General features: G+C 41.8%; 1 protein-coding gene across 1 annotated transcript in view; it reads left to right on the top strand.

Annotated features, from left to right (window-relative positions):
- Positions 1-23,479, top strand: part of POLR1A (RNA polymerase I subunit A) — a 53,977-nt gene that overhangs the window by 2,504 nt on the left and 27,994 nt on the right. The window contains exons 2-16 of the mRNA XM_008169701.4: positions 1-205; positions 2,177-2,326; positions 2,403-2,510; positions 4,029-4,114; positions 4,237-4,346; positions 6,912-6,998; positions 7,751-7,853; positions 8,144-8,306; positions 10,665-10,838; positions 11,086-11,208; positions 13,690-13,917; positions 19,736-19,990; positions 20,774-20,965; positions 22,374-22,523; positions 23,070-23,253. Coding sequence (XP_008167923.2) covers positions 1-205; positions 2,177-2,326; positions 2,403-2,510; positions 4,029-4,114; positions 4,237-4,346; positions 6,912-6,998; positions 7,751-7,853; positions 8,144-8,306; positions 10,665-10,838; positions 11,086-11,208; positions 13,690-13,917; positions 19,736-19,990; positions 20,774-20,965; positions 22,374-22,523; positions 23,070-23,253 — 2,318 coding nt within the window. The remainder of the gene's footprint in view (positions 206-2,176; positions 2,327-2,402; positions 2,511-4,028; positions 4,115-4,236; positions 4,347-6,911; positions 6,999-7,750; positions 7,854-8,143; positions 8,307-10,664; positions 10,839-11,085; positions 11,209-13,689; positions 13,918-19,735; positions 19,991-20,773; positions 20,966-22,373; positions 22,524-23,069; positions 23,254-23,479) is intronic.

The following is a 23,479-nucleotide window of genomic DNA, read 5'->3' as shown; positions in this document are numbered from 1 at the left end:
GAAACTAAGTGTAAAAGCCATAACCAACCCTCGTTACCTAGATAACGTGGGCAACCCAGCAGTAAATGGACTGTATGATTTGTCTTTGGGACCACCTGATGCCAAAGAAGTGTGTACTACTTGTATGCAGGACTTCAACAACTGCCCAGGACACCTAGGCCACATAGATCTGCCACTGACTGTTTACAATCCTCTATTTTTTGATGTACGTATATGCTGTTGAGAATTTGTTAATGTTGTAGACTAGTCTTCACTGGCTAGTAGTCTAGGTTCTTTCATAGCTAGTGATTTTTGAAGAATATTAGGGATTCAGTAGGTAGTGATACAGGGAAATCCTCCTCTGGTGAAGTGTCTTCTATCAAAAGGACTTAATTTTAAACATATATTCACTGTAATAGTCAAATGATTCCTCCCTCCCTTTCCCACTTGCTATTACCATGCCTTCACTTACAGTGAGAAACATCTATAGTAAGACTAGCCAAACTTTTTTTCACCTAATAGAAGAAATTGTAATAAAATGAGGAGACAAGGGTCACACCCTACCTTGTAGTAGAAATGTCTGCACCCACCCTCCTTGCTTAGCCAGAGAACAGGTAGAGAAGATTAATATAGTAGAACTAATTTATGGTGGAATGAAATTTCAGCATAAGCAGAGTGAGGTTTTACTATAAGAGGAGTGAAAGTCCATTGAAATGTACTTAAACCATTCAGACTTTCACTCCAGTTCACTGTAACAAATTCACTGCAAGCAGATGTCATTTTATTTATGAGTAAGGCTAAGATTGTCATGGGTATTTTTAGTAAAAGTCATGGACAGGTCATGGGCAATAAACAAAAATTCACAGCCCCATGATCTGTCCATGACTTGAACTATATACCCCTGACAAAATCTGGAGGGCTCCGGGGATGACCGCAAGGGTGGGGGGTGGGGCGCCCTAGGGCATGTGCCGGAGGATGGGGGGGCGGGGCTCCAGGGTGCCCGCTGGTGCTCCGGGGGTGGGGTGGGGGACAGACTGTGGGGTGGTTGCTGGTTCTCCAGGGGGGAGGGACTCCAGGGCGCCCGCTGGTGCTCCGGGCGGTGCTGGGGGCGGGACGGGACTCCGGAGCTCCCACTGGTGTTCCGGTGGGGAGGGATAGGACTCTGGGGCGCTCGCTGGTGCTCAGGTGGGATGGGAGGAGGAGGGGGTTTGGGCAGCCCTGAGGTCAGTTGCACTTGCCGGCTGTAGAAGCCATGGAGGTCCTGGAAAGTCGCAGAATCCATGACTTCTGTGACCTCCGTGACAGTCTCGCAGCCTTATTTATGAGGTATTGAGAACGTAATACTTGAATGGCGCCATTTAGTGTAAGATGTGCCTTGGTTAAACACAATTTGATGATTGAAACAAATTAGTAACTTTAGCATTTAATTCATATTGCTTATTATCCAAAGATCTCAAAGGGCTTTACAGACACTAAGGGCTCGCCTACACTTGGAAATTTATTTAAATAGGTATTGTGGAGTAAGAGTAATCACACGGGCTGATACCAAATCACTAGTCCAAAATTCTGGAATAGGTGTTTAGGTAAATATCCAAGTGAAGGAAAGCCCTAAGAGCTACATCCTGCAATATTCTGAGTGCCTGAGGAGAGATGCTGAACTCCTGTTGATTTCAGTAGTGCTTGAGGGCACTCCATGCGTGCCTGATCCTGGGAAGTGCTGTCCAGGCCCGAAGTCTCACATCTCTAACATGCTGCAGCTAATTCAAAATCAGTGGGTGGCTATTTTCCCCAGACTAACTTTTATAAATATTAAAAGGTCCTTCACTTTGAGCCTCACCGGCTGTTTTGAAGCAGGATGCTACCTCTTGATGCCTCTTTCTCCTTGATCAGGGCATAGAGTCTCAGATGCCATGGCAAGGGGTATGGTATATGAACCTGAATAGAAATAAAATGAAATAGTTCTGCTGCTGTCCGGGATGTGGAGGGAGAAGCTGGCTCTTATGGGTGGGCTCAGGGCCTCAAGGAAACACTTCACTGTTTGAAAGCATTGGAAGCTAGAGACTTTCTGTATTGCTGACAAGTAACTTCAGTCTTCCAAATAACACTGGCATTTTCCTTAAAACGAGTCAGCTTCCCTCCAGTAGTTCTATTTTCCACACCATTAAATCTACCAGACTAATTTTTGTTTTCTTTTCAGAAATTATACCTTCTGATCCGAGGTTCTTGTTTAAACTGTCACTTGCTGACCTGTACTCGAGCTGTGGTTCACCTATTGCTTAGCCAGCTGAAGGTCTTGGAGAAGGGGTTGCTTCATGCGGTCTGTGATCTTGAGGCCATCCTGAATAGGGTAGGTATCCTCCTGTTTGAGTTTGCAGCATTGTAAAGGTGTGATGATGCTAATTTCCTCTTTCTCTGTCTTTCAGTTTTTGGATGAAAACACAGATGCATCTGGTTTAGACATTGAAGAAGAGTTAAATCGTCATGTGAATGAAATACTACAAAATAATCAGCTAGGAGACGAGTGCTCACATGTGAGTAGAATAAGTGATCTTTCTTGGAATCTCAGGCTTGCCATGTGTGTACCTCCTTTAAATAAGTAGCTTGGTTAGGTATCTTCCAGATTTTATCCCAAAGTTTTGAATTCGGCTGCTTTAGAGGGAAAAAAAGGTGACTTGTGGCCAAGTGTTTATAGTGGAGCTGCCATTGGATCCATAAGAGGATAAGATAACTTAGCACCATCCCAAAAGAGTGCTTTTGTTTATGGTGTGCGTGTGTCGTTTTGTATGTATGTGTGAAGGGAAATAATTCAATAGTGCTTTGAGAATAATTATGTAAATAAGATTAAATTAACAGTCATCAAAGCCATCTTGCAAATATTACGTACTTGAGGCTGTAGCAGGTCCTTTTTAAGAAGTCAAGAATATTTTGCATGTATCTAAATATCTTCGGATAGCCTATGTGAACAAGCCACGGAATAGCTATAATTAGGTAAAGTAATTTGCCTACAATGTTTCTTTCTTGAGTTTGTCACTTGTTCCATGTGAGAGGAATGTTGCTATAATGAAGCTCTTAAGCATTCGTATGACAACAAAAATCCTTTGGCATGAAAAATCTGCAGATTCTGAAGATCTACTGCCGCTTCACATATTTTTCTGTTTTCTACACAATTTAAGCTTTCACTCAAAATTTGTAGTTTCTGATTGCAAAGAACCACTAGCGTAGTCTTGGGTTTAGACTTAAACAGTGAAACTAGCAGTAACAGAAATGTTGACACCCCACTGCCTGTCAGCCTCCGTAGGGGTTGGGGGATAACTGCAAAGCCTTATTGTGACAGTTAAAATGCTAACACATTGTCTATTTCTGAGGACAGATGTATTCTCCTACCAGTTCTACTTATAGGATACTTACAGGTGCCTTATCCTGCAATCCTGCTGCATGTCGGACTCCCGTTGACAGCAGTGTAAGTTCTCACAGAGGACTTTATATGATCAGGTTACGTAACATGGTAAAAACACCAGTACTCTGTCTACACTAGCGTTTCTGCATCAGCATAGCAGTGCTGGGGCTAAGGCAGTAGGGGGAAGACATTTCAAAAATCTAATGTCAACACTGCCTAAAGTCCTAGATTTAATTTCCTGTCCCATTCTCTAAGCCACCAGGTACCAGGAGCACTGTTAAGACAAGACACACACACACACAGTCTCAGTTAGGTGTCAGACAGCGTCTTCCATCAGTCAGTGATCCCCCTGGCCAAAACGTATCCCAACAATTTATTCTTGTCTGAAAGATTGTTAGGCACATATAGGGTGGATTAAAAAAGTCTGGGGAATCTTTGGGTCTCTGGAGAATTTGGGAGAATCTCAGTTGAAGAGGAAATTAAGGTGATTAAAGCATGAATGTAATCAATAAAGGCAAATTTAATTAATTGCTATTATTCTGCATTAGAAATAAAATTTGTTTTGTGTGTGTGTAATTCTTAAATTGTAGCTTTTATTTTCACTATGTCATTTTTAAGGTTTTGGGTTTTGTTTTATTTTTCTCCCTTCTAGGTAAAAAATGTGTGTGAGTGTAGGAGTAAACTGATTGCACAGTTTTGGAAACTGCATATGACTTCAAAGAGATGCCCGAACTGCAAGTAAGTATGACTGTGTGCAGAGAAAGCAAGTAGCCTTATGGATTTATTTTGTGTAATGTAAATAGTCATTTGAACACTGCAAACCATTACACTGACTTTTGTTTTTCCTATTTTTCTTCAAGATCTAGAAGATCACTGGTACGGAAAGAGCACAATAGCAAATTGACAGTAACCTACCCCACTGTGGTACAGCAGAAGTCTGGCAAAGAAGCCATCTTGGAGGAACCAGCAAGTAAAATATCTATATCTATATATTTGTTCTGTGCAAATAGTAGTATAATATTTGTATTTTTCAACTTACTTAAGGTCCACAGATCAATTACAATGGGCACTTGAGCATGCTTGCAACTCAGGGGCATAGCCAGACCTAAAAGTTTCCTCCAGTTTTCTCTGCTTAACCAGCCCACCCTGCTGCAGAGAAAACACCAGTACTCTGTCTGAGGAAAATTACAGCTTTTTATTTCAAATATCTGACTAAGTCAGCTCAATAATTTTGGCTTTGCTTTCTGAGTTGCTGTAGCGGCTGGCACCCCTGCTGTGATTTCAGGGAGAGAGCTAGCCTGAGAAAGCACAAACATCCACCAGCTGTAACTCGGTGATTCATCAATGTCTTGGAGCTCTCTTCCTTCCATAGACACCAGTCTTCTCTGGTCATAACAAGCAACATGTCCCTGGGATTTTATAAACAAACTAGGAAGAAAATGATAATCCCACAGAGAAAATAAACTCTCATCATGGGAAGAGCAGTTTCCTATCTCTGTATGCACTGTACATCAGAGATGAACATCAAGGCAGAATGGTTTACAAGACAGAAGCTGGATTAAGCAGAGTGGAACCTGCACCTGGAGGTATCTTCACTCATTAGTCAATTTGGTGGGCTGCTGATTGACCTCTTTGCATCTGCAATAAAGCATCTTGTTGTCTCTCCACATGTGAGGACCAGGGATGTGAAGTGACAGTGTTCTAAAGCTGGCAATGGCCTCTGCTGTATGTCTTTTCTCTACTCCTTAGGACCAAAGACAAGGATAAAAGGATATCAGTGATACTGTTTTTGTGCTGTTTAGGCTGAAGAGACTGATTCTCAGCCCTGATTAGCCTAGCATTGGACCTCCTGATACTTTTCTCACAGAGGAGGTCTATTATTGAAAGACTGATCCTTTGTCCAGGTTTAAAATGGATTTGGTGATTAATCCTTTCTTAGACACTAAAAGGATGTCAACGGACATCTTATTCTACTGACTGGTGCAAAGACCTGGATTTAACTACCATGATAAAATAAGTGAAAGTACCTTGACTTCCTTCCAAGGGGTTGTAATGTGGGTGGATGAGTGTCAAAGCTCTGCATTGTTATTCTCTGCATGTTCAAGAGTGTGTGTTATTGTGGGGTGTTTTTTGCAATTCCCAACATTAAACGTTTCCTTTGGGTGACTACTCAGATTTCACTCCTACAAGGTTGTAGAGCACAACTTTGAGACCTCATTCTGGTTCTTATGCCATCAGTTAAACCCCTGTGGATGATATTGTTGTACTTTCTAACCATTAAAGTAGCTGCTACCTTTAATCGGGTGAGTTTCCAAATTTGAGAGCTTTCTGTGAGATGCAGTATTGTACTTCTATGTCAGACAAGTAGTCCTCACATTCTTCATAGCATTCATTCTCAAAGCATATTCAAGAAATATGCTTCCTTCTATTAGCCTTCAAAGGCCAGTCTTTAAGAGCCCAGACAATTCCATGGCAGAGAAGTCTTATATCTCCTGTAATGAGGTGGGCTAGGTGGCCATATAAATTCACCAAATTCTACCTATTGGTCATCCAGTCGTTAGACAATGATATTTTTGGCAGAAGTCATTTCCAGGCTTTAGTGCCTTTGTAGGGGAAAGATAGAGAGAATCTAACATGTCTTGGTTCTGGATATCAGTGTTTAAAGAACGATCTTGCCTTCCGTCCCAGGAGGCACACTGCTGTGAAGATCTCATTGTAACTGATCTGTGGGCCTCAGTATGAAGAAAAATATGTGAGCTTACTGAAAATGTCCTCTTTTTGAGTAACAAGGTCCATGCCTCTGGCCCACCCTGGAGACAAAGGAATCAGTCATCCATAATAGAAAGAGAAATGGACATCCTAAGATTCATGTTTAATTTGTTTGGGGGAAATTATCCCTATGCTCAACAGTAGGAGAAAGTATTGTGTAATTTCTTTCCCCACTGTATAGTTAACACAGTCTCTAGGAAGTAAGATGGAATTCTGGCTGTAGAAGCTGTCACAATTGAAGGGACCTTTTGGAGCCAGGGCATTCATTCCCTTGCTGCCAGTGACTGACAGATCCTGGTTCTGCCCCAAAGCAGGCAAGCAATCTGTAGCTCTGTTGTACCAGATCTGTGGATTTATTACTTGAAGACAGGAAATCTTTCATGTGAAATCGGATACATTTTCCCTATGGTAAATTTTTTCCTGTTTAACTAATCTGGACCTCTACACATCTCCTAATCTCTATATGTCAAACTTGGCTTTCATTGTTTCAGTTCTGTTGACTGTGACCAGCAGCAGGACTGTCATATCATGCATATTTTAATTTTACTTATTGGAGAAGCAGTTGGTTTACTTGACTTGATTTCCCCAGAACATAGGTTGCATTAATAAAGTGCTGTCATTTGCAGATGACAGCAAATGGTGCTCAGTCAGTTGTGTTTTCTGTTGATTTGCTCCTTTCCATTCCTTTAACTGGAAACAGAAGTTGACTTTTTCACAATTACTATCCAAAGGGAATATATCAAAATAACTTTTTTTCACCCCTCAGTTATAGATGAGACTCAGTTGGGGAAAAGAGGGTACTTGACACCCATCACTGCCAAAGACCACATTGTGGCTCTGTGGAAGAATGAAGGTAACTATTGTTAGACCAAAACTTCTTCAGATTTCTCAATGCTTATATGCTGTACCCTATCCCCTACCTTTCATCTTTGTTTCTTTAGCTTATCAGGGCAGATATTGTTTCTTTACTTTGTACAGTGCCCAGCATAATGATCCAAATTGGGGATTAAATTAAAATCTTTATCGTAATACATATGCAGAAATAAGATTATACAGGCGACCTAAATTCTGGTATTTCTTTGGTTTACAACCTAAATGTTCTCTTATTATAGAGTTTGTTTGTTTTGTTTTTGTATGGAATATAGGTCTAGTATATATTGTATACACAATGAGACCAAGTGGCATGGGGGAGTGGAACATAATATCCTGTGAAACAGCATTGACATTTGCTCATATGGCTCTTTGGAGAGATGTGGAAAACTAAATAGGATATTGCTAAGTGATAGGCTAATTAGAAGTGTTTTCAGTTGGCCGTTTGGTAATACAGAACTTCCTGCCCTCTTATAGCAAGTAATAGGAACCCAAGGACATGCGTATATAAAACGAAACCTTGAAGGTTATAATAGCATAAGGACAAGAAATAACAGACGAGTCAATAATTTAAGTTGTCTGTGTGGTGGAAGCCATTGGTATTTAGCATTTTGTCTTGATGTTTAAACCAGTTAAATGCCATTAGTCCATCACCAAATGCAGTTGTGAGTTTGAATGCTTAGAGTACAGCAGACCTAATTCAAGTTTTATCTCTTCTCTGATTGTACTACTTAGGTTTCTTTTTAAATCACCTCTTCTCTGGTCTGGAGGTTGGTGAGAATTCAGGATTCAGCCCTGATATGTTCTTTCTAGATCTCCTTGTGGTTCCACCTTCAAGGTAACAAAACTTCTTGTGAAACTTAATAGAAATTAGTTATTAGCACATAATTGTTTGCAAAAGTCAGAAATGCAGACTCCTAGGGTATAGGTACTGCTCTGTTACAATTACATTGCTCTTCTAACATTGTAAGTGGAGTGATCTTTCAGCATGACAGTGTTGCCTGTAAAGGTTGCAAGGGAACTGTTAGTTCACATAGCTATTTCTAATGCAATGAAGATGGCGGGGGGAAGAGCAGGAGGTTGTTTCTGTTGGCTTTATCCCTGTATAATAAGTACAACCTGCCTTAGGTATCGTCCTGTGAATCGTCTTGGAGACCAGATGTTTACAAATGGTCAAACTGTGAACTTGCAGGCTGTCATGAAAGATGTCCAATTAATAAGGAAGCTTCTGGCTTTCATGGCTCAAGAACAAAGTCAACCAATAAAGCTTGTAGAGAATGAAATCCAGAAGGTAAGAGCTGCTGCATACCTGAGTATCCAAAGTGAAAAAATAATGTAAAATTCAAGAAGACGCTCATTAAAACTGCTCTAATAAAGATCGTAGAGTGGGTCAGCAGGCCATTTATGACTGAAAAGGGTCTCTACCTGGCTGGGCTTGTGTGCTATTGTCCCAAGGATGCCTGCTGCAAGGGGAAAGCAGTTTGCTCACAGACTTCTATTGTTGATTTTTCCGCATTTATTAATAAAGCGAATGTTTGGTGTGTATGAGAGAGAATGGGCCACTAGTTCACTGGGTTGGTACGGCACAGACCACCAAAGTAGAAGTTTCTGCCATGCTGCTCTGAACATACATCATTGCTGAGATGCAGGAAGTGGGATTACCACTGTGGGTAAGGGGCAATTCAGCTTCTGAGGCGTAGCAGTGCCAGTTGTGGGTACTGCCCCTTAGTAGCTAGGCTGGCATCCGCTAATTCACACAGGCCACAAAATAGCAGTTAGTTCGGGAGTGGGCAAACTTTTTGGCCTGAGGGCCACATTGGCATTGAGAAACTGTATGGAGGGCCGGGTAGGGAAGGCTGTGACTCCCCAAACAGCCTGGCCCCCGCCCCTTATCCGCCCCCTCCCACTTCTCTCTCCCTTCAGACCCCCGACCCATCCAACTCCCCCTGCTCCTTGTCCCTGACCGCCCCCTTCTGGAACCCCTACCCCAACCGCCCCTTGACCCCTGACTGCCCCGCCCCCAAACAGGCCCCCCGGAACTCCACTCCCTGTCCCCTGACTGCTCCCCCGGGACTCCCACACCTATCCAACCGCCCCCTGTCCCCTGACTGCCCCCGGGACCCTCTGCCTCTTATCCAACCTCCCCGTCCCCTTACCATGCTGCTCAGAACAGCAGGAGCTCGCCACCTGGCTGGAGCCAGCCACGCCACCTGCGCTGCCTGACAGGAGCGGCAGGCCAGAGCAATGGCGGTGTGGCATGCTGAGGCTGCAGGGGGGAGGGGACGGGACGGGGGCTAGCCTCCCTGGCCGGGAGCTCAGGGGCTGGGCAGGACGGTCCCGCAGGCTGTAGTTTGCCCACCTCTGAGTTAGTTGGTAACAATGTTCAGTCACTGCTGACCTAAGCTGTGTTCACATGGGTGAACTAGAAGTGGAAAGCTCCATATCCAGTCATCAACCCTCTGAAACATCCAGACCCACGTCATTTCCCAGTTGGATCATGTTGAGAGCTGCAAGGGGAATGCTGGGGAAGCCCTGTACCGATGATTTCTGAATTTAACATGTGAGCCACTTTAGCTGCAAGCCGGGTATACCCAACACATGCATAGGAACTTTTCTCGCCCAGATTTAAGTGCTCTCCTTTATAGTTGCACTCCTGACTGTGGAGTGGCATCCAAATATTTTACTTCCATTATTATGATTTATATTTTTTTAACATTTAGATTGAGGTAGCACTTACAGGCTTTAACTAGGTCAGTCCCTGTTATGCTAGGTGCTGTACAAACATATGGTAAATTACAGTCCTGGGTCTCTGTCAAACATGTTCTGTGTTTCTCATCCTCAGGTAAGAAACTCTTGCACCTTTCAGCTGGGAGAAGAACTTCCCAATTCCAGTTTGAAACATGCTAAACCTAAAAAAAAAAAAGTAGGACTAGAAATAAACTGTAATCCAGTTGAGTGCCCCTCTCCTGGTATATAGTCCAGGCTTGCTGTATGTTATGAGCTCTGATGCTTGGCATCACCTAAACTAAATACTCCTTTTGATTTACGTTCATTGCAATAACATCCTTGAAGGCATTGTAAATTACTTTAATCACTGAGTTTCACCACTAGGTGGAGCTGCATCTTTAGCTATTTGAAACTGCTTGAGGTAGTCATGTAATTAACTGTGTTTGGAAATTGTCCATGGCACAGACTGTAATACCTCATGAAAAAATGGCATAGGGTTTTTAATGATTGTGAGAAATTAGGATCTTGGATTATTTTTATCTAAAAGAGGGTGGCTCCTAGCACTTTGTTGGGTAACTCACTCAATGCTGACTCAGATGGGAAACTGCCATTTATTTGATTACCAACTATTGAATCCCTATTGCCGTGTGTTACCTATTGTTTTCCTTGGAAGTCTCCTATCCAGGGGCTAACGAGGCCTGACCTGGTTTAGTTTTTGAGGTTTCAGAACAGTATGTTGAGATAATCTAAAAGTAACATTTATCTTGTTAGTGATTTCATTGGGTTTCTTAGCTTTAATCAGATGGACAAAAATGAGTGATGTTTCATCTGTGATTTCCTTTGAGAGCTTAATGCTATAAACACAAGGCTGGTAAAACAGGAATTGAATTTTTTAAATCCGGGTTCTCATACATTTCTACAGGTGACAGATGAGCCGTTGGAATCACTGGATCGTTCAGTCCTGGCTATGATCTCAGGACCGAGCACTGCAGATAAACTGTACAACATTTGGATTCGTCTTCAGAGCCATGTCAATATTGTGTTCGACAGTGACATGGACAAATTAATGACAGAAAAATACCCTGGTATCCGTCAGGTGAGTGTCAAGGAAGTCTCAAACAGACTTCACTAGACTGTGTGTGGTAAGAGACAGCTATAGAGAGAAGCACGAAGGGAATAAGTATGAAAAGTGAAGTAGTTGTGTTTAATTTATAGGCATTTCCATGGCACTCATCACTATAGTATCTAGCGTGTTTGACTGACTCGTTGGATACTTTGATACAGTATATTTGTAACATCTGCATTTTTTTGTCTTATCATTCTTTTAATTTCTACTTTCAAAGATACTGGAGAAAAAGGAAGGACTGTTCCGCAAGCACATGATGGGAAAACGTGTGGATTACGCTGCTCGGTCAGTCATTTGCCCTGACATGTACATTGCTACCAATGAGATTGGTATTCCTATGGTAAGGGAAAATAAAGTATTATGTTTGTTAGGACAACCCTGTAGGTGGGATTGCAGTGTAGCATATTTGACAATGTAGTTACCAATTTGAAATTTGTATATTCACTGGCTGATCCAGTCTCTTACCCCACATCCCCTCATTCTCACAGTATCTCCATAGTCCTGCAAAGCAGATTCCCCTTACGTGTAATCTGATGGTTACATCTGTGTTAATAAAAAGATAGTTGAAGACCAGAAAATTTGCCAGTTGTTATACTAAATATTGCCTCTGAGAAAGAGATTGGAAGGAGAAAGGTCTGAATTTGGGTCATGGGAGCTTGACAACCACTGAACATTTTAAGTAGAGCTTGGCTCCCATTTTCCTATCCCTGGTCTTTGCATGTTGCATTTTGTAACATCACAGCAGCCTGTGCCAAGCTTTAGGTAAATGTAGTGTGCTGAGTCATTGGTGCAAAGCTGCCTTAATTCCTTCCCTACTGACTTGCAGTTTCCTCCCAAAGAGAGAACTGCACTGAAGGGAAGCTCTTGCTGGCACTTCTGAAGACCTGCAAGTTCTGCTAATGATGGTGGCTGGAATTCTCAGCCTGTGCAACAAGGCCTATAGGGACGTGTGTTACTGTGATTTGTTCATTTTTTTTTACTTCAGTCACATTTCCCTTGCTCCTGCTAGTGGAGTTTAATTAGCTTAGAGACTTGGGCTGTTCTCATAACATCAACTTTTCCACTTCACTGTCTAAGACTCATGGATCTGTGACTGATGCATTTTTTTTCTTTTGTCATCAGCTGTTTGCTTTTGGAAAATAAAATCATGATTTCTGTTCTTATATATATCCAGTTAATGGATTTTTCTACTTGTCTTCAGGGGGAACACAACAGAGAAGGAACACATTTTCCCATTTATCATAGTGAAACCACAAAGAAGAGACAGAAATATATTTGTTAGAAGTGAAAATTCTTGAATATGGCAATTATCACAGTTTTGGGGTCATTGCCCCTGCATGCCACCTTTGGGGTCCTCTCTAGGGGCACCCAGTCAGGACTTCAGACCTTCAGCTGTCACCTGATTGTGGGCAGGGACCTTTGTGCCCTCTCCCTTCTGAACAGTGTTTTTAAGGCTGCACAGCGCCCTGCTGTACACTGATATCCCCAGCAAGTCAGTCTGCCTAAAGGCCAACTCCTATGGGTTGCTTTCTCTCTCTGGGCTATGAACAGTGTATTGCCAGCACGTAGAAGTTACCACACAACTGTGACTCAGCAGAGTACATTTATTCTTAACAGAGGAAAGCACATAGATGTATAACAAATATATATTTGTTTATACAATGTTTCCTACACACATACACCAGAAATCGCCCATATTTCACATGGGGAGTCTGGTAGGTCCACACCCCTTCCAGCACTGCAGCAAGAGGCAAAGCCTTTCCTTGGACAGAAGGTCCTGTCCATTTGCTGAACTGAAAGGAAGACCACAAGTTAGTTCAAGCTCATCCTTTTTATACAAGAATCCCTGTATTTGTTTCCCTAGTCTCTGAGAAACACAGCCTGAACCACCAAGAGGTGGTGCTTCTCCAGACTTGTTCACTATCACAGGGGTAATCGGTCTCCACTGGTTTTAGTTCCAGCAAGGAGTTATGATAACTCTTCGGTTGGATGTTAGGAAAAACTTTTTCACTAGGAGGGTGGTGAAGCACTGGAATGGGTTATCTAGGGAGGTGGTGGAATCTCCTTCCTTAGAGGTTTTTAAGGTCCGGCTTGACAAAGCCCTGGCTGGGATGATTTAGTTGGGATTAGGCCCTGCTTTGAGCAGGCGGTTGGACTAGATGACCTCCTGAGGTCCCTTCCAACCCTGATATTCTATGATTCCTCATAGAGAAGAACGCAACGCTCTATAAGCCATTTATAAATTAAATACGATGGTCCCCAAAGATACTGCATGGGGTTGCAGTTTCTGTCACTGATATTTCTGGATTTCAGTTTTCTTCTTAGTTTGCATTCATGTGTGGTTCTAGAGTTGTCATTCTGAGTCACTAGTACCATTTTAAGCCTAAATCCAGCAACCAGTTATTTTGTTTTGCAGTGACTGATATGTGGCAAGGGAAAAAATTACTTAGTTTGATTTACTAGAGCTGAAAGAAGATTATAAATAAATGGTTTATTTAGAAGGCTACTGATAATTGTAAAAAAAATGTCCTGATATAAGGAGATTTAAAAGAAAACTTAAATTAAAAAGTCATATGTTGGATCTGTCCTCATCCCTTTTGGTAAATCAAAGATCCTATATCCTAGATTGTAAGAGATGGTAACAGTATTGTGGGGCCTGAAGGGTGGGTGTGGATTATAGGAGAAATGGCTGGGTCACACCTCATCTTTCTTCCAAGTGCCCAGCACCTTTTGGAAATAAAAATTCGGCTGTCTGTCGACTGGCTGCTGTTCAGCAGTGCCATGTTCATTGATCATTGTGCCTGTTTTTCTTCCCGGTTAGGTATTTGCGACCAAACTGACTTACCCTCAGCCAGTAACTCCATGGAATGTCAAAGAACTGAGGCAGGCTGTCCTAAACGGTCCAAATGTTCACCCCGGTGCCTCCATGGTCGTTAATGAAGACGGGTCACGCACGGTGTTGAGTGCGACCAACCAGACCCAGAGGGAAGCCATAGCTAAACAGCTCCTCACTCCTTCCACTGGAGCCCCAAAACCAGGAATGAAAATTGTGAGTACTATGCAAACCCAACCCATCAGGGTAAAGAGTTTTTTTGGAGATGGGGGCTGTTGAAGCCAGTTACAAAGTGAAGCTGGACCAATGTTCCAGGTACCTCACCTTTTCCTCTGGTGGCTAGAGAAGCTCATGTGGATGTCTGAGGAGAAATGAACAACTTCTAGGTGCAGGGAATTTTTCTTTCCTGCATTTCACTTGAATTCTTGGTGTTTGCATGACTTCCCAATCCTGTAAAGGTAACGAATGCTGCTTCTCTTGGAGGTCTGGGCGGATTTAGCTAGCGAAATACGGTTTCTTTTAGCCATGAAACTTTGGGTTTTTTTCATCCTTTTCTTTGTTATACTTTAATATTATTGTCAAGATACCATGCTGACAATTCTGACAACTGTAGTTCTGCATACCCATAGAATAGATACAGCCCAAGCAGCAATAGTGCAGAAGTCTCCTCCTGTTCTGATGATATGATTTAGCTTGTGACCTAGACAGACTACCTCTATTGGCAAGAGGGGAATTCAGCCTCCTGGCACATTCAAACCTTGCCCTGTGCTGACACTGCCATCAGAGAAGCAAGTGAGCGGGAGAATGGCCTTGTTAAGACACAAATTTGGAGGTCTGATTTCAGTGGCATGCTCTTTCAGACTTTGATCTAGGGTGAATCATGTCCCCCTTTGTCTCTTAGTTTCCCATCTGTAAAATGGGGATAACATTTAACAGGGTTGTTTGAAAGGATACATTAACTTAATGTTTGAGAGATGCTTAGAGGAAGCTGTTTCATTGCTCCAGTGTCACTGTCCTAGTGACCAAAGCTGTACAGCATGTCTTTCTTCCAGCGTTTTCCCACAGATAGTAACTCTTCATTTTAGACTGTCCTAAATGTGCATGTATTGGTTCCAGCTCTTTGTGGGTGAGGTTGTGCACCTCTTTATGCTCAGCTGAGTGTAGAGGGAGGAGGGAAGAACAAAAGTAGGATATCTTGTTTAGTCAGGAAAATGAGTTGCTTCTATGGTTAGGTCTCCATTTCGGCTGAGAGATGTGATTCCCAGCTCCTGTAGACGCACCCATGCTTGCAGTGTAACCAGGGTAGCACAGGTGGCAGCTCAGCCTAGGCACCTGAGTACATACCCACCTAGACCACTGGGTATGCGCTCAATCTACTACCCTTGCTACACTGCTAAAAATAGCTGAGCTAGTTCAGGCCAAGCAGCGGCTGTATCATATAGACAGTGTTGTCGAGCTGGGCCTCTTGTCTTCTAACCTCAGCTCTGCCACTCACTGTCTGATCTTGTCTAAGTCACTTAGCTTCACTATGCCACAGCTCAACCCATGTGTAAAGTTCATATAATATTTCCCTACCTCACAGGTGTTGAGGCTCAATATTGATAAAGGATGTTTCACCACTTGTACAGCATTTTTCATCTAAGTAGGTAAATGTTTTTATTTTGATACCTTTTACTTCTACTGACCTGTTTCTGACCGAGGTTCCTGTGCCGATAAGATAGTATTTAATACACCTCTACCCCAATATAACGCTGTCCTCGGGAGCCAAAAAATCTTGCCGTGTTATAGGTGAAACCGCATTATATCGAACTTGCTTTGATCCGCCGGAGTGCGCAGCCCCTCCCCCACGCCCCCGGAGCACTGCTTTCCGCATTCTATCCGAATTCATGTTCTATCGGGTCGCGTTATATTGGGGTAGAGGTGTATTTAGCGTTTCAGTGGGTCCAGTTAGCTTAAAGCCCTTCATAGACCTAAAATAAACCTTCACCATGTTGTTATGAAGTAGGGTGAATAAAAACCTGATTTAAAAAAAAATCAAATATCAGATTTATTTTATTTAAATCAAATACAGTTTTCTTTTTAGAAATAAACCTGTTTAAAATTAAATTTGAAATTGGCAGCCTAAAAATCTAAACTTACTATAAGCTATTAAAATAAATACATTTTTAAAATTCTGCTTCATTTAAATAAATTAAAAATGCTGCATATATGAGTTCTCAAATTTTTAATGGGTTAAAGGGTGCTGCTTTTTAAAATCTATATAAAATCAGAGGGAAACCATCTTTATCTTTTAGTTCAACTCAAGCTTTATAAATATATCGTGTCTTGTATTGCATTATTTTCAATCTTTACAGTTGAGCAAATGCTGATACTTATATTTGGAAAAAATGTAAATACTTCATATTTAGTACTTTTGGTTTCAGTGTAGCGAGTCAGGTTCAGAGAGAATATTTCCTTAATTTGAACTAGTTCATTCAAAGTTGAGAAACCACTTGGGAGTTGAGAGAACCTGGTTTTATCATGTTTAGGATCATGTGCCTGATCAGCACCTGTCCCCCATTCCTCAGCTACTCTGCTTTTCCCTTGATCACTTTTTTCTTTAAAGGGGCTATGTCATGAACAGGGTGTGACTGGCCATGATCCCTACTACCCTTCTAAGAGAACAGACCACCCTGATATAACCCCATCTGCATCATTAGGCAGCTGAGTACCTTTGAAAATCTGGCCCATGGTGACCGGGGAACAATCCATCAATTTCCTAGCTACAGTTAATACTACTTTTGTTTAGTAAATCAGTTTAAAATGCCAAATATGTTTTGATAAACTTTTTTCTTATGTATCCAGCACATTTAAGTTAGCTTATTTAAATAATAAAAACAACTTTAAAAAGTTGTTTTTGTACTTTTGTAATTGAATTAAAATTAAGAATCTGAATAAATGTATGCTAAGCTATATAACTGCTTAAATACATTTTGTGTGGGTATAACATATCCTCCTGGTTAGCACAAAGAAGTACCAAATTCAGTGTAGAGGCTACATTTGGTTGCAACATGTTTGGTTGGCATAACCATTACATGAGAATGAACCTTTCTTTAGGAAAATAACTAAAAGGTACAAATTCAAAATAAGATTTCCTGTTTGCTGGATTAAATGATTAAATCGCTAATTTTAAAGTACCTTTTGATTTAAATCTTTCCATCCTGCTGTGAAGTCAGTATTTATCCCCGTTTTCAAGATAGGGAAACCTATGGCACAAGGAGATAAAAAGCCTCGTCAGAGGAGGGTCACTTTCAGAGCAGGAATTAAAGCTCAGGAATTCTTAGCTCCCAACCCAAAGCTCCACTTTCTACATTTCAGGTTACTGTTACATAAATGTGATGTTTGAGCTGTTGCCTCTGATGTCCCATCTCCCCTCTGATATGCAATCCTGTAATTGATGTTCATGCTCTTTTCAGAAGAAAACTTGCAGATGGAGAAAGGTAGCTGCTGTTAGCACCTATACTGAAATGGGAGACAAATATTTGAACAGGGTACATCATATCTGCCAATATTTCCAGGAGATGGCTTTCACGCCTGAGTATCTAAACCAGCATTTTCTTTGACCCCTCAGATTTTACCTTTGGCATGTTTTGAAATTGGCTCTTTGCTGCTGTGTTGGAAGTGGCAAAAGAGCACCTGTGAATTGGGGCCTGAAAATTAAGCTGTCTCAACATTAGCTGAATAGCTTATTCAACTGAAGCTATGAAAGACTGAAAAGAGGGTCACCACATCTATATTAAAAAGTCTTCTATCCTAAATAGAGTTGGGGACTCACAGTATACCATTGTTTGGGGACTTGTATTATAGAACGGTGCTCTTAATTCATGAAAGGCCTTAAGATTCTGAGAGCTCGTATAATGTTCTTGAACATAGAGGTTTTTTAAAACAGAAACAAGGTGAATTGTTGCAAATACGAAGAGCAGTACCTTTGCCACATAGACAGTAATATCCACCTCCAGCAAGCAGCCTTTGGGCCAAGTTGTAGATCTTCAAGAAATCTCAAACTGAATCCTAAGCAGTGATGCAAAGTAGCCTGCCACACGGAGGAGCGGCAGCGGGTCCCTGGGCTGCCCCCCTCCCCAGAGCAGCACAGCCGCTGGAGCGCCCCCTCTCCCGCAGCACCTAAGATTTAGTTAGGGATATTTTTAGTAAAAGTCACGGACAGGTCACTGGCCCTGACTTTTTGTTTATTGCCCCTGACCTGTCCGTGACTTTTACTAAAAATACCCATGACTAAATCGTAGCCTTAGACATAGTGTCTCGGTATTTAAGATTTCCCCCCTGTAAAAAGGGGAGAATAGCCCTGCCCTACCTCACAGGGGTGTTGTGAGGAAAAATGTGTTCAAGACTGTGAGGTGCTCAGATATGACAGTAAAGGGGGCCATATAAATACCATAGATCGTATAGAATATGGTCACTTCTGACTGAACTAAAATACCTCTAGAAATTTCTTTAAATAGTGAACCGCTGGGAAAATTGGCAGACAATTCCACCCCTGTCACATCTCCCTCCAAATCAATAAATAAACTTTCTCTGCTGTTGCGTACATTTTTGGAGGTAGGTGAGGGCTAACCTTGATGTGAACTTCTTCTCTCATCCAAAACAAATCCTACAGAAGCCCCATAAAAAGCCTTCGCTGTGGTATTTATTCAGAAGCAGGAAAGCTGTTTGTTTTGGGCTAGAAAGGGCAGTGCTCAATCATTTTCAGTTTGGCAACAGTTGTGAACATTTGAGGCATTTCCAGGGTGTGCTCCAGAGGAGGACAATACTGAGTTCACTTTCCATTACAGCATTATCTGCACTTTTATCAGCCTGAAATTGTATAACATCATTGGCTGTTGGCCCATCCAATCTAACATTCCGCAGAGAAGGGTAGAAAGGAAACAGCCCAGCGCGCTTAAAGGTCCTGTGACATAAGGTGGTAGTTAAAGCAGTTGCCACATGGATCCATTGAGTCAGAGTTGAAGTATCTTCTTGGAAACTTTTGGTTATTCTGGTCATTGAATCATCTCCGAGGGCTGGGGAATTCCAGTGATCATAAATTCCCTCTCCCTAAGGACTGTTGGAGTCGACTATCATGTTACTTAAAGGGAGCTTTAAAATTTCCTTTTGTTTTTAGATTGTAAGTGACCTGCAAAGCAAACATTTAAAATTGAGTTCACCACTAAAATATGTGCTGAATGCACCCACTAATCAGCCTGTGGAGAGCACTCAGCACAGAAATATGCCAGGCTTAGCCTCTTAAAGAGATTTGTTTGTGATGCCTGGAAAGTTTGCTGCAGCTGCTCAGGCTGTGGGTGCCTTAGCATTTGTTTAGTATTTTATTCTAAGTGTCTGATGTGCTTAAATCACTTGTACAAACAATTTAAGTAATCACAATAGTACTGCAAAGTTAAGTATTCTAGCACCTGTTCTATTGAAAGGGAAACTGAGGTATAATGAGGGGAGGTGTGATGGTCAAGATCACCTGGCAAGCTGGTGTCAAAAATGAAATTAGAATTCAGGAGTCCCTGGCCTCTGGTCCTGTGCTCCATCCACTTGACCATGCTGTCTTATTCTAGGATGTCTGATATTGGAATTATAATACTCCCTCTGATTATTGAGCCAATTCAGAGGGAACCAGGTAAATGATATTTTTTTCTTCCCTCACATGGCAGAATTTTAAAGGTTTCCTTTTTAGTATTCTGCTAAAGTCTTTGATAAACCGTACTGTGAAGGGGGAGGAGGGATTGTATCTTACCTGGGATGCTGAACTGGTTTGATAACATGAGGAACTAATTCTGGTTTCTGTAGAATCTTGGAATGTGGTCTAGAGGGGAAAGAGTGGTTGAGGAAGTAAGTGGACTGGATCTGATACTCAAAGGGGGTCCACAGAATGAAAATTATAGAGAAAAACTGCTTTAGAGTGTGCAAATGGGTTTAAAATTGTTTCTCTTTCCGATCAGAGACTGGAATGCTTCATAAACAGGTGAACTGTATTAAATCTCTTTCATAGGTATGTCGCCATCTTAAAAATGGAGATGTCCTCTTACTGAACCGTCAGCCCACCCTTCACAGACCGTCCATCCAAGCCCACCGGGCCAGGATCCTGCCAGGAGAAAAGGTGCTGAGGCTTCACTATGCCAACTGCAAAGCCTACAATGCTGATTTTGATGGTGATGAAATGAACGCTCATTTTCCTCAGAGCGAGCTGGGCCGGGCAGAAGCCTACGTGTTAGCCTGCACTGATGAACAGTATCTCGTTCCTAAGGTAAATAAAACCATCTCAGTGAAAGATGATAAATAAATTGTTTACATCTCTAGAAACCTCTTCCTTCCTCAAAGTGCTCCTTTGGGTTGTTTGTTTTGTTTAATGGTAACTTTGCTTCATAATGTGTTCTTGGGGTGGCAAAGGTGGCTAGTAACTATACTCCATTGTGTTCGATCTTGGTTGCCATAGACTTAAGAATGAAAATTGCAAACACAGGCTCAAATTGTGCATGTGAGGGGGATTTTGTGGGGAAACCTGGACATCTAATCCTGGGGGTTGACACTTAATATTGTGGTGACGGGGTGCTTAAAATACTCTGGATTGATCCTCCTCCTACTTTTAACTCTTATAGTGCCTGATTGCTGGTATTGTCCCCTGTGTGTGAGCCCCTGAAATGCCATTAATACCTTCCCGTTCTGATTTGCCACTCATCCTCCATGACATATTTCTCACTCGGCCAACTGCTCTCCCTGATCCCAAGGTGACTGGGGGAAGGTGAACTTAGAGGTCGGCACGAGGGTGGTAGAATGTCTCATTATTACTAACAGAATTGAAGAAGTGGTTGCGGGAGGTGGTTGTCTTTGTTTTAAAATGAGTGTGGGGCCAGCTATGTCTCTTAAATGTCAATGTTTAGGAGACATTTACTGGAGGGAGAGGAACTGTCACCATGAAGAACGCCTCACACCAGGACTATTGTGCTTTTATACATCCATAATGGAGCTAATTTTGGAAGATACTAATATGTGATTCCCACCTCAACTACTCTTTGTATATGTCTCTTAGGATGGCAAGCCACTGGCTGGTTTGATTCAGGATCATATGATCTCTGGTGCCAGCATGACGATCCGGGGCTGCTTTTTCACAAGAGAACAGTACATGGAGCTGATATATAGAGGACTGACAGACAAAAAGGGAAGAGTGAAAATCCTTCCACCTGCCATTATGAAACCACAACGGTTATGGACAGGAAAACAGGTAGCTGAAAAGTTAAGACTATTAAGAAAACCGACTGTTCAGAACTAAGCAAAGTACTATAATTAAAACTCAGGACTAGCTATAGTAACTGAGAAGCATGGTCCTAGTAGGTCAGCAATACTGCAAATCTTCACGTGTATTCTTCCTGGAGTTGTACAGTTTTGTGTCCTTTAAAATAATATTCTAGGAATTGCACTTTCTCTGGGCAGCGTTTCAACTAGAATTGTGGCATGATTTACAGTGTCTGAGCTGGAGGAGGAGATGCACATGCAGAACAGAAGCAGAGAAATGATGCGACTGCTGCTTAGTGATTTTTAGTTTCCTTTTGGGGATTTTTTTTTTTTTTTTAAATGTACCTATCTCATAGAACTGGAAGGGACCCTGAAAGGTCATTGAGTCCAGCCCCCTGCCTTCACTAGCAGGACCAAGTACTGATTTTTGCCCCAATCCCTAAGTGGCCCCCCTCAAGGATTGAACTCACAACTCTGGGTTTAGGAGGCCAATGCTCAAACCACTGAGCAATCCCTCCCCCTTAGATAAAGTCTTTGAGACACTTTTTATAGGTGTTCTTTTTTCCAGTCCCTGAGATTTTTCTCATTCATGCATCTCTGATTTCAAAACGATTCTATCATTTTCTGTAGAAAATAGAATTTTTCGCTGGGTTGGGGTGTGGGGAGGGAGGGATTTTAAGTTGGATCACAGTTTAAATTTCCTAAATTTAATCTTGACAGGCAAAGTCTTGTCTGTTTTTGGTGCGTTTGCTATAATATTGATTTTAGTCATGAAATATCTGATCGGCTCTACTGGAGAGTATTTCTTGCTTTTTCAGAGTGATGTACTCTACATCCAGTTACTATGATCCTTGGCACAATAAGGGAATCCTCTAGTGCTGTTTATGCTGTATCATTCTGACCTTCCATAGATATGCTTCCAGATGTCACACAGTAGTCTCTTATTACCTGTATGCCTTATGTGGTAATGAGATTGAATTTTAATATATAGCGAAGGAGTGTAGAAACCACTTTTTAATGCCCTGTATAAATCTGAATACAATATTTAAAAAAAATATTGCTGCACTCTACAGTAACTGTCCCAGAGTTTACAATAGTATTATTGCACTGGAGCATCGGGAACTCATTTCTGTAGAATAATACATTATATCATTTGAATATGGGAAATTTTAAACAAAAAGGAACACCAGTCTGTGGGTAACCGAAGGGTAGTTCTTCCCTGAGTGCAGACTTCCAATACTCCTGGCAGTTTTCTGCTGTTGGATAGGTGAGCAGCCAGAACAGGGCTGAGTGTGGGTATTTATCCTCTCTCCCCGTTTGCCATAGTGGGGTGGGGGATATGAAAAACCGACGGCTTCTGGCAGTTCGTTAATCCTGCCCTATGTTTTTCTTTTCAGATTGTTTCTACTTTGCTAATAAACGTAATCCCTGAAAATCAAATCCCACTGAATTTGTCTGGGAAAGCTAAGATTGGTGGAAGAGCCTGGGTAAAAGGGCCCCAAAACAGAATTCCTGGATCTAACCTTGATTCAATGTGTGAATCCCAGGTATGTTTGTGGAAATAACTGGCCACAGAGGCAAGGATTTACTTTATAAAAAAAAAAAAACTATAAGAAAAAATCTGAAGAGGAAAAGACTTATTGTAAAGTATTTATAATTGCTAGAATGGGGTGGTCTGAGCTTGGGACTGGGAGCTAGGAACACTGGAGTTCTGTTCCTGGCTCTGACATACTTTAACAAAAGACAGATGGAGTTTATCTTCTCTGCCTTCTTCCATTTTGCAGGTGGGGGGCAACTAGTATGCACCTGCTTAACTTGTTTTGTAAAGTGCTTTCAGGATGGAATGTATTATCGAAGTGCAAAATCTGTTTGTAATTCTACTATTTTAATTTACTTGTTCTTGTTTATGGTTCACCAGATGATATTGATCCATAAGCATTTTGTACATTATATGTTCTTATTCCTCATTATAGTTCATTCTATGTACTAGTCACCAAGAATAATCTGTGGTCAGAGTTGGGTCTTATCCACACAAGGATCAAAATGGCTACTTTCCTAACTGTTTAAATCTGTCATCTCATCCTATCCACCAGGTTATCATTAGAGATGGGGAGTTACTTTGCGGGGTCTTGGACAAAGCTCACTATGGCAGCTCTGCCTATGGCCTAGTCCACTGTTGCCATGAAGTCTATGGTGGTGAAACCAGCGGCAAGGTGCTTACATGTCTAGCTCGCCTCTTTACTGCCTATTTGCAGCTGTACAGGGGATTTACAATGGGTGAGTATGGAAAATGTAAATTAGCCCTTGAACTACTGCAGCACCTCCCTGAGGTACAAAACTGCAGTTGTGCATAAGAAATGGAAACAGTTGTGTGCATGACATTTCACAACACATTGCTGTGTTCTTGAATCTGAATCACCTAGCATGACTTTCTTTCTATTTAGTATGTATTTCAGTTCCTTCCAATCAGTACGGCGAAATGATGCAATCTCAAGTACATTCA

This window comes from Chrysemys picta, chromosome 5 (genome assembly GCF_011386835.1).
Source record: "Chrysemys picta bellii isolate R12L10 chromosome 5, ASM1138683v2, whole genome shotgun sequence".
NCBI classification, from domain to species: Eukaryota; Metazoa; Chordata; order Testudines; family Emydidae; genus Chrysemys; species Chrysemys picta.
This window is presented reverse-complemented; position numbering and strand designations above follow the sequence as displayed.